Source organism: Mytilus edulis, chromosome 1, assembly GCF_963676685.1.
Source record: "Mytilus edulis chromosome 1, xbMytEdul2.2, whole genome shotgun sequence".
Taxonomy (NCBI): domain Eukaryota; kingdom Metazoa; phylum Mollusca; class Bivalvia; order Mytilida; family Mytilidae; genus Mytilus; species Mytilus edulis.
In genome coordinates this window covers 16728648-16740595 of record NC_092344.1, presented here as the reverse complement: position 1 = coordinate 16740595, position 11948 = coordinate 16728648, and the positions used below count along the sequence as shown (strand labels likewise).

The window sequence follows — 11948 nt, the reverse complement described above, 5'->3', positions numbered from 1 at the left end:
ATCAAAGGGCAACTTGAGTACTTAAAGCAATTTTGAAAGCAACTGATTAGGACAAACATATTAAGGAATTTGACGCAGTTAAATTGTACGAATTGTTTGAACACTTTAACATAGACGCACGTACACAAGACGATGAACACTACAAAGCAACATCTTTCAAAAACATCAGACATGCTCTAAACAGACATTTCAATGGTGTTCCACACAACCAGAAGTTGGATATCATAAAGGACACGGAATTTTCTGTGCTATTTATTAGATGCGTCATTCAATGGGAGAAAGTCCTCCGAAATGCTGCTGTTCTAGCATTGCCACCATCTGAAAATTCAAGTTTACTTGCTTTGCCGCCACCTGCGACAGTAAAAAAAAGTATTAGTATTGTACTGATTATGCAAGAATAAGGGGATGGACCTTGTCTTACAGTCATAGTTTTGGAATGGCAGGGTTTGGATATTTCTAATCTTTAACATGTGCATAACTTGGCATTTGTCATAACAAACAGGTGTATCGTTTGGTGTTTGTCGTCTTAAAACATATGCATTACTAGGCACTTGCTATCTCAAACCTGTGAATCATTTGGTATTGTTCGTCTCTAACATGTGCATCACTTGGCATTTGTCGTCTCAAATATGTGCATCATTTGTCGAGTGTTGTCTGAAATATGTGTATGCCTCATTTGGTGTTTTTTTTATTCAAACATGTGAATCGATGGGTTAATTCGTTGCACATTCATATATGTACCTGGTACTCTTCGCCAGGTATCAAATCTACAGACCAGTGTAAATTCCGTACCCGGTCAATATGGCTATGTAATTAAGCGCATATACTTTCCTTCGGAATTCGGAAATTACATCATATGCCTCTTGCAGAAAAAAAGGACTATGCTCGCTGAACGTTAAAAAGCCATTGATTCAAGTATTTGAATGTTCTGTTTGTTGTCCCTGAACGAGTAAAAAGTTATTTCATATCAACATACAATCATTTTCAGCGGCAAGGCAAATTTCTGCCCTTTACCCAGGTCGGACTATATTCTGAATCTTTCCCTTTTTATTAACTATTAATTTGGTTTGGTGCTGAATCAACATCATGTTGTTCATTGACACAATCAATCAAGGAAGCAAAATTAAATAAAAAAATCTGACTGATTGGCGTGGTATGACATCTCAGTGACATCAACATGACTTCATCAACGAAAGGGTTCTAGTGAGTTTGTTATTTTAACTTATCAAAAGTTCATCTTATTCTAAAATTAAGAAAAATGTAATTATTTTTCTTAAAATTTCAATAGTGAAGCAGAAAATCTTAACATTCCAGGACACTTTAGGTCAAAATAAATTATTATCTGGGTTTCTGTTGCTTAATTACGTTTCTTTACTGATTTTACTGTATTTTCAACGCATGTTTGTCTGTTTGCTTTTATGTGTTTTTTTTCTATCTATGAATCTTCTCCTGTCTGATGAAATCGAGCCTCTTGATTTACTTCCTACTTGGAACCCTAGGTCACCATCAGATAATACTTAAAAGAAATTTTGTTAAGTTGATAAAAAAAACCTTGTATTTGATAATTTGAAAGTGAAAGTAAACATTGCATCTACTTAGTATGTATAAATAATTGTGTGTGTTAATCCCTCGGTCAGTCTAAATAAAATTTTACAATGTGTCGCGAATAAATAATAATCAATTGTAGAAATAGGAAAGCATATTTTCATCGAAGACATATTTTCTAAATTTAATATAACTGATGTTTATTTTTAGTATTTACTACGATTGTTTTTAGTAATACGTTTATCTCCTTGTCACACCTTATTCTTGAAAAATCACGATAGAAATATCTGGTGCAGGTTTGAATAATCTTAATTTTTAATGAACATATTTGGGGTTTTTTTAAAACACAGGGTAATGTAAAATTCATATGTAGGATATACATGATATACACGAATACTAATTATAGTTTAACATCGACCAAGGATTGTTTAACTCAAAGGACGGTAGCGACCCTCGCAGTTCATCCCTTTAGTGGTTAAACAAAGGTAAAATATTTAGAATTTATGTTTGAACGATCATTCTTTCATAAAATATAATGTTTATTAAAATATCAAAATATATAGGATTAAACAAAACAAAACAATTGAACCATTTGTGAACGTTGAACATTGTAGATTAATATAACCTATTTTTAGATTTTATTTCCTGGTCATGTCTCGTTCTCTGAATTTGTGTTTGTAGTTTGAGATTTTATTTTCATGTCGTGTTTACTTCTCGGAAAAAGTTTACACATTGTCACAAGATTAATACATATCTTTGAATGACAACTGTTTCGATTTCATATGTGACATGTCTTAAGCAAAGATTCTGCTTACAGGAGCCTGTCAATACTTATGTTTATAGTAAAAAATGGCTAGATCAATGCAATTGAATGGGGACATGTAGTTGTAATTGTCCTGGGTTAGAAACCCCCTTTTTAAAATGGCTGGGATCCGCCCCTGTATAGAACTAATTATTTCGGTTGGTACATATAAAAGTCATTTAGGATATATTTCCTTTAACAATTGTGCTGCGTCGATAGAAATCAACCTTATCCGAAAGAACATTAATACATCTGTTTAGGTATTGCTAGTTGATATTATACTCAAAGTAGGTGGATAAAAAAAGAGTTGATGTGAAAACCGTCCACAGCAGACCAAAATTCTTATTTAACAACATCTATCAAAGATGTATAAGAATTCCCTTCGGTCAAATTCTATCCGACACAGCTTCATTAACAAATCTATGTAAGAGGAACGTATTTTTTCATACTTAAAAAAAAGACTTGTCTTCTTGATGTATCAATCATTGTTGTGTATAATTAAACTCATCATAGATACCAGAATTAAATTAAGTATATACGCCAGACGCGCGTTTCGTCTACTAAAGACTCATCAGTGACGCTCGAATCCAAAAAAGTTAAAAATGCTAAATGAAGTACGAAGTTGACGAGTGTTGAGAACAAATATTCCTAAAAGTTTTGCCAAATACAGGTAAGGTAATCTATGCCTGATGTAGAAAAGCCTTAGTATTTAAAAAAATTCAAAAATTTGTACACAGTAAATTTATAAATATAACAATATCGAATCGTAACAAAAATCTATGATTGGTTTCAAAGATATTCAATTTTTTGTCATTTAACGTCTGAAGATTGTTGTTATATAATTTTCATCACTTCATAAATTTTATGTGCGTTTCTGCAATTTACCAAAAATTGTGTAAAGTAGTATAATTTATTGGCATCTTCCGCCGCTAATAACAGATTTACACGTTTTCTGCAAGGGTACTTTTGATTCAAAATTAGCTAGAAATATTCTTGTTAAAATTGATATTAAATCAAATCGGGGTCTTGCTGTATATTTTACATGTAATTGTTTATTTATTTTTTTAAAAATGTGCAATATCAAGGAGCTTATTTGAGATATTTGGGTATCTGTCAAGTGTGTGTCGATTGGTGTGTGTTCAACAGAAGTAAACGATGACATCAAGGTAAATACATTGTTTGTAGTATCTCGTTTCCATTACTTCGAGTTTCGTTATCCCTAAAAATATATTTTCATATAAAGGAGAAGGTCTAACTAGACCACTTTAAGTGCATAATTTCAAAAATCAAAATTATTGTAAATCTCTCTCTCTCTCTCTCTCTCTCTCTCTCTCTCTCTCTCTCTCTCTCTCTCTCTCTCTCTCTCTCTCTCTCTCTCTCTCTCTCTCTCTCTCTCTCTCTCTCTATATATATATATTTGTGTATTTTTCCATTTTAGTTATACTTTTAATCACACACATCTGAAAACAGAAACTTGCTGTGATTGATCATATAGTCGTCTATGAAAAGTAAAGAACTCCTTCACAAGATCAATTTTGCCTCACATGAGTTTGCGATTAAAACAAAATACATAAAAAATATTAAATTGTCACATGTAATATGCATTTAAAATAGATATAAAGGGACATTTTTAAATATTCTTTATATTGTATTAAGTGTGAGCCGATGTTCAAATTATGCAAAAAGTAAAATAACAAGAATACTGAACACCGAAGAAAATTCAATCGGAAAGTCCCTTATCAAATGGAAAAATCAAATGACAAAACACATCAAACGAATAGACAACAACTGTCATATTCCTGACTTGGTACAGGCATTTTCAAACGTAGAAAATGGTGGATTGAACCTGGTTTTATAGCGCTAATCCTCTCACTTTTAGGAGGGTCTCATCAAATTCCGTTATATTTACAACGATGCGTGAACAAAACAGATATAATAAATAAATTAGTCAAAATATGGGTACAGCAGTCATCACTGTGTTACAATCTTAAAACAAACAATTTTTCAAAAAAGCACAAAAGCATCTACCAAATTAAAAATACATGCATTGCTTCGCATGTTTGACGTCACAAAATTTATACGTCACATAGGAAGAAATTTTGTCGTTCAATGTTTACACAAATGTGTAAATTAGAACGTGAGGACATTTTGAAAACATTAGTTTAGGAAAAAGGCATTAATTGTAAAATTATAATTTTTTCTTTTTTCCGTTGGTAGGTCAACAACAGGTTCTATATCTGGAGGTGTATTGGATGCAGAAAGATATACTATTCGTTCCGGTTTGGCGGTAGTGATCAATAACTCAGAATTTCTTGGACGCTTACGCTTACCTGATCGTCCTGGCAGCCTTGAAAATGAAGCTGAACCCCTGGAAGAGATATTCAGGGACCTTGGTTTTAAGACTATTCTTCTAACGGATGTTACAAAGGAGAATATGGAGAACAAATTCAGTGAAAGTAAGATCTAAAGTGCAATATGAAGAAGAGATAGAAAAAACTTAAATCATTAAAAAACTGAACTCCGAGGAAATTTCAAGACGGAAAGTCCCTAATCAAATGGCAAAATCGATAGGTCAAACAAATCAAACATAATTAACTGTAACAGCTAATGTTTAACTGAGTGGCCCTTTTGTTCCTCTTTAAACTCCTTTAAGTATTAGTCTGCATTAGAAAAAATAACATCAAGGGCACTCATGTTTTTAATTAAGGAATGTATATCCCTATTGGATAGTTCTGAATCCTTGCCCGGTTTGGCTTACTTTTTTGTCCTTTTTTGGTTTATAGCTCTTCATCTTGTAATAAGCTTTGGATTTTCAAATGCTTTGGCCTCGAGCACCACTGAATATATTTTGATTGTCAAAATGCGCATCTGATGTAGAAAACCGTTTATGTTATTATCAAAAAAAATTGAAGATAATGAAAAGATCAGATATTAGACATAACTTTTGAGTCGCGTGTACAAATATCTGGTCAGATTGAGTGAAAAATAACTCTTTGAATGTACTTTAATCTGATACGGTAAAATGTATCTGTTTGGGTATAGTGTGCATATATATTAGATTAGATAAAGCTAACACATATATGATTAGATAAAGCTAACACATATATGATTAGATAAAGCTAACACATATATATGATTAGATAAAGCTAACACATATATGATTAGATAAAGCTAACACATATATGATTAGATAAAGCTAACACATATATGATTAGATAAAGCTAACACATATATGATTAGATAAAGCTAACACATATATATGATTAGATAAAGCTAACACATATATGATTAGATAAAGCTAACACATATATGATTAGATAAAGCTAACACACATATATGATTAGATAAAGCTAACACACATATATGATTAGATAAAGCTAACACATATATATGATTAGATAAAGCTAACACATATATGATTAGATAAAGCTAACACATATATGATTAGATAAAAATGATAAATATCTGATCAGATAGAGTATACGAATATCTCATTAGAAAACGTGTAAACATATATCTGATTAGAGTAAAATTAACAAATTTAAATAGGTTAAGAGTTCTTCTTTACTACAATTCCCTTTCCTTTCGTGAATGTGACATACCGAATTAGACTACATGTATTCACTTGATTTGTTATACATGAGCAACACGACGAGTGCCGCATGTGGAGCAGGATCTGTTTAACCTTTCGGAGCACATGAGATCACCCCCAGTTTTTGGTGGTGTTTGCATTACTTATTCTTTAGTTTTCTATATTGTGTCATGTGTTCTATTGTTTGTCTGTTTGTCTTTTTCACTTTTAGCCATGGGGTTGTCACTTTATTTTCGATTTATGAGTTTGACTGTCCCTCTTTTCTAATTAGGAAAAGCTTACACATATCTGATAAGGTGAAAATAACAAAGATCTGGTTGGGTAAAGTTAAACAAGCAAATACATAATTAAGATAAAATGTACAAATATCACAGCATGTCAAGTTAACAAATATCTGATTATGAACAGTACATATATCTGATTAGGTAAAGCTAACAAATATCTGATTTGGTGAAGCTAACAAATATCTGATTAGGTGAAGCTAACACATATCTGATTAGGTTAAGCTAACAAATATCTGATTTAGGTTAAGCTAACAAATATCTGATTAGGTAAAGCTAACAAATATCTGATTAGGTAAAGCTAACAAATATCTGATTTGGTAAAGCTAACAAATATCTGATTTAGGTTAAGCTAACAAATATCTGATTTAGTAAAGCTAACAAATGTCTGATTAAGTAAAGCTTGCACATATCTGATTTAGTAAAGCTAACAAATATCTGATTTAGGTTAAGCTAACAAATATCTGATTTAGGTTAAGCTAACAAATATCTGATTAAGTAAAGCTAACAAATATCTGATTAAGTAAAGCTTACAAATATCTGATTTAGTAAAGCTAACAAATATCTGATTAAGTAAAGCTAACAAATATCTGATTAAGTAAAGCTAACAAATATCTGATTTAGTAAAGCTAACAAATATCTGATTTAGTAAAGCTAACAAATGTCTGATTAGAATAAGCTAACAAATACCTGATTAGGTAAAGCTAACAAATACCTTATTAGGTTAAGCTAACAAATATCTGATTAGGTTAAGCTAACAAATATCTGATTATGTAAAGATAACGAATATCTTGTTTAGAAAGGCAAACAAATACCTGATTGGAATAACTCAAAGACGATTGATAAGAAACACTGATATGCTGTCTCATTAAGGCTGCAGGATATGTCAGTTCAATTTACAGCTCCCAATCTAGTCTTCCTTATAACTAGTACCGCGTGACAACGAATAACGGCTGATTCTCAATGAATGTAGAAAGGTTTATGTGCATTATAACCTCGTTTTAAAAACAAATATTCTCTACAGTTCTTGTTCAAAAGATTTTATTTATCTTATTCGTTGATTTATATATTTCATGATGAATGGAAGTCATTAAACAAATATTATTTAGGAGGAGTGTTGAATATACGGTAATTGATCAACTGTCTCAAAAAGAATCTGTTCTGTTCTATTTAACTTTCAGTGCTATAACGAAAATTTGATATTCATTATCCAAGGTAGCAACTAGTATGGATATAAATCCAGATAAATTCCTCTTTCAATTGTGTGCACATACTTACTCTTCGGACTTTTCTATCGTTTTATCTATGTATGTGTAAAGCATAGTGTATTTCTGACAACTGTATGTTCATTTGCAGTAAAGAGTAACTTAGCTAAGAAAATAGAACAGATAGACTGCCTAATCATAGTTATGTTGACACATGGTAATGCTGACAGTGTGTATGCCCAGGACCAAGCTGTTCAAGTTGACAGTATCATGAGCTGTTTCAGTGCAGAAAACTGTGCCGAACTTATTTTGAAGCCCAAAATTTTTATTTTTCAGGTATGAAATGATATCATTTATTAACAAACCGGAATAATGTTCTGATAAGTTAATTTCATCACCCTGTTTTGCAATCATCAACTTTACATGTCTTTAAGAGTTACAACAGTATGCTAAGATGCTATATTTCTGTTTGGTTTGTCTATATAAAAAGCAACTAAAGTAAAGACACCAAATATCGATTTAAGAGTACTCACATGTACTAAAAGGTATGTCAAAGACAATAACAATTTTCAAGTCAAATATTTTCTCTCAGACTATCAGCTTGTAAATCTCCAACGGATTTAGTGTACATACGTCATAATCAGTCTTAGAAAGACCTTTGTGAAATTTTATAGGTACAACTTCAAATCCAATCCTCGTATCAAGTTTTATGGGAACAAAATCCCTAACTTCAATATTTGAACTTTCTCCATAAAAGTTAAAAAGATGCAAAAGATATCAGAAGGACATTGAAGCTCCTAAGTCGAAGATTCAAATTTTATATATACGCCAGACGCGCGTTTCGTCTACAAAAGACTCATCAGTGACGCTCGAATCCAAAAAGGTTGAAAAAAGTCAAATAAAGTACGAAGTTGAAGAGCATTGAGATCCAAAATTCCTAAAAGTGTTGCCAAATACAGCTAAGGTAAGCTATGCCTGAGATAGAAAAGCCTTAGTATTTGTAAAAATTCAATATTTTGTAAACAGTTAATTTATAAATTGAAACCTAAATACATACTTCATGCACTACGAGCCTAAAATGTATATGTTTATTCATAATGTATTTAAAATTGATTTTTTTTAATTCACTATATTTTGATACCAATTTGGGTTGCCGCAACACTAATTTGCATATCAACCATTGTTGTACTGAATTTCAGACGGATTATACATAAATTATTGTGTTAGCACTGGTTATTACTGACTAAAAGAATTAAGTATACATGAATAATGGTGTTAACCTTGATTGTTTTTCGACTTATTAAACCACACTGACATATGTCTAAACATTTCTTATAAGGCGTCTAGACAATTATCCCCAAATAGTGGTGCTGGCATTGGCTATGAAAAAGTAGTACAGGAAGAAGTTCGTGTTTCCGAAGGTGTAGAAGTTGTTCGTATACCAAATGAGGCAGATTTTCTTGCAGTTTATTCTACAGCATTAGGTTTGTTCCAAATATTTCTTAAGACAATAACAATCAAAACCAATGAGTAAACAAGGACTCACAAAACCAAAGGACATTTACATCAACAGTTATAAATAATAAATAAGAAACAACACGAACTCAACTAAAAACCGGGAGTGAAATCAGGTGCTCCAGATGGGTAAGCATTTCCTGCACCGTAATTCATAGAATATTTTTGCGTTGACATACATTATCTATGAAACATCAAACTCTTGTTCTAAAGTGAGCAATACTCAGTTTCGGCAGTTTTGGTATCGAACTTTTTCCAAAAGACGTCGGCTAAAGTGCTGATTTATTTATTTAAAGTTTGACTGCCATAGCTTTAAATTATATCTGCTGATTTTAGCTCTATCTTAATATAAAGAAATTGACATTTATCTAAGAAGGCATATCTTTGAAACATGGTAAATTATTGTTTGTTCCTAAATGACTTTGCCCATACTGTTTTGATAAACCATGTCTCCCCTGTCCTGTATCTTCATCAAATCTTGAATTATCCTAAGACTCTTAATGCAACCTTTGACAGCTTAAAAGGCTACCTCTGCTACCCCTACCACAACTTTTATTGCTGTTCTTTTCAAAGTTACAATAAGACCTTCAGCAAAGAGATGAAATAACTCTCACCGCACTGCAAGTTGGAATTGTAACCCTATTTCAACCTTTAAAACGTGTGTATCCTCACGTTTAGAATGAAGAGGATTTAACAGCCGTTACAGTCGATTTAAAAAAATTCAAAAAACAATTCCCCAAATTAGCAAATTACTTGCACAAAATATCGTAAATTTAATCATTGATAAGAATAATCACAAGAATTACATATAATATTTCCCCAAATTCCGATAAAATAAAGAACTTAAATTCAAAAATTCAAGTTGAATGCTCCTTTATAGAATTTTGTGAGTTTAAGTTTGAATTTCAATTATAAAGCTTAAGAGATAAGAAAAGTAGATAAGGGATGATTGCAAATGAGACAGCTCTTCATAAAAGACTAGATGACTAAAAAATGAACAACTATATGTCATCGTTGATAAACAATGAGCAAAACCCAAACTTTTCACATATTGAAATTGACAATGATAAGGAAGACAGATTCCTTCAATTGACCTTTTACCAGAGTTATAGTTGAACATTCCAAAACATGCTACTTTCTTAAAACACGTTTCCTTGATTGAATTAGATCCATTTCCCAAAAATGATAGACAACATTTATTTGATTTTACTTTAAGCCAACACCTGTAGAAATATGTATTACCATTTTTTTCAATTTTAATTTACAGGTGAAAAATCATTCCAACAAACAGAGAGCGCATCACCATTTTTACAACATCTAATAGATGAGCTTAAGAACATGGGTGTCGACGATGATTTCTACAGTGTTTTGACCAGAGTAAACTGTCAAGTAATGCAATTTGAGCCTAGTCATGACGCGACTAAAGATATAAGACAGATGTCATGTTTTGTATCACACCTGACGAAGGATTTGTATCTGAACATGACACACGATTAACTTCAGCGAGGCTTTTAACTTTAATAAGATAGAAATGAATGTTGATTTGATATATGAAAATATTATTTATATGGTGGGGAAAAGTTGTGTTTATTTAGAAGTAACTGATACAACACTTATTTTTGATACATGGCGTTAGAAATTCAATCTAGATCACAGATATATAATATTATATAATAGTTTTTAAAAGTTCCTTAATTGGTGAACATGATGTTATCAGTAAACAATTTAGTGTTACTTGTATTTTATTGTAAAATGAAAATAAATCGTCTTTTTATAAAAAAAAAAAAAAAAAAAACAATACATGTAGAACAAAACTGATTTACATACAAGAAGTTGTTGCTTAAGCTAATCTGTCTCCTGTCAAAATTGTCAATGAAATTCATTAATAAAGATAATTTGATTGATTGATATACTTAGTTTCAAATCAATACGTTACAAGGGGACTTTGGAGGTGGACTGTATATAATTATAAACAATTGGACAAGATAAATTATAAATCTACCAAACTTATGAAATAAAAAAAAATGTTCGGCAACAAAAATAGATTTTTAGGACAAATCTATTGATCAATTGTTATTAAAATCTAAGAATATTTTTCAACGACTTTAAAATTTTCTATAAAAATTTACTTATTTATTATGATGATTTAACAACAAAAAGACCAAAGCATTGTTTTTACATTCAAGCTAAAGTTTCAAATCCCAAAGTAAATTGCAAAATATGTATTAAAGAATGTTTTAATATACCAAATGTTTTATCATATATTTATGTGTACAAACATGTATGCTCGTATATTTTTTTATATCATAACTCAAGGCAATAAAAAAATATTGGTTTTTTATGCCCCACCTACGATAGTAGAGGGGCATTATGTTTTCTGGTCTGTGCCTTCGTTTATCCGTCCGCTTCAGGTTAAAGTTTTTGGTCAAGGTAGTTTTTGAAGAAGTTGAAGTCTAATCAACTTGAACCTTAGTACACATGTTCCCTATGATATGATCTTTCTAATTTTAATTCCAAATTAACGTTTTGACCCTAATTCCACGGTCCACTGAACATAGAAAATGATAGTGCGAGTGGGGCATCCGTGTACTTGGGACACATTCTTGTTCTTCTCTGTCGTTATACACTAAACTGTATGTTTTTAAATTCAGCATAAAAGCAGCTCTACATAGCAGTTTTTCAGCTGAAAGTGATCCAACTTTCATCAAATCATTCATCATTTCACAGTATGGCGTGTAGTATTGTTTTTTTACATTAGTGTACAGAAACAGTAAAATGATGCATTTAGCATTTTTAACATGGTTATATCGTATAGCCTCTCCCAGATATTGTTTGTAATAGTTTCGTTTCTGCATCGATTTCTACTTTTCAGCAATTTTGTTTGATCCATATATTGACATTGCTCTGCTATAGATACACAAACTATTACTATGTACTGCAGCATGTATATGTAAATTTTCAAGAAAAAGACATATGTTTTTGGCGTTTTACACGATTTCCTTTGATAC

General features: G+C 31.3%; 2 protein-coding genes across 3 annotated transcripts in view; both read left to right on the top strand.

Moving 5' to 3' along the window:
- Positions 1 to 11948, top strand: part of LOC139525068 (caspase-3-like) — a 108335-nt gene that overhangs the window by 47561 nt on the left and 48826 nt on the right. The window lies entirely within an intron of this gene.
- On the top strand, positions 1754 to 10848 carry LOC139525136 (caspase-6-like). Of its 2 annotated transcripts, none has more exons than XM_071320324.1 (6): positions 1754 to 2030; positions 3433 to 3513; positions 4565 to 4803; positions 7577 to 7761; positions 8765 to 8909; positions 10208 to 10848. In XM_071320324.1, exons 2-6 carry the CDS (start codon positions 3503 to 3505, stop codon positions 10435 to 10437), a joined length of 810 nt encoding a protein of 269 aa, XP_071176425.1. In that variant the 5' UTR covers positions 1754 to 2030; positions 3433 to 3502; the 3' UTR covers positions 10438 to 10848. The 2 variants fall into 2 exon arrangements, with proteins under 2 accessions (XP_071176425.1, XP_071176428.1); XM_071320327.1 differs by having other exon boundaries at positions 1758 to 1841.

Coding starts and splice junctions, on each gene's coding strand:
- LOC139525136 (XM_071320324.1), top strand. Junction 7,762..8,764: donor CCAAAATTTTTATTTTTCAG/GTATGAAATGAT, acceptor ATTTCTTATAAG/GCGTCTAGACAATTATCCCC. Junction 8,910..10,207: donor AGTTTATTCTACAGCATTAG/GTTTGTTCCAAA, acceptor TTTAATTTACAG/GTGAAAAATCATTCCAACAA.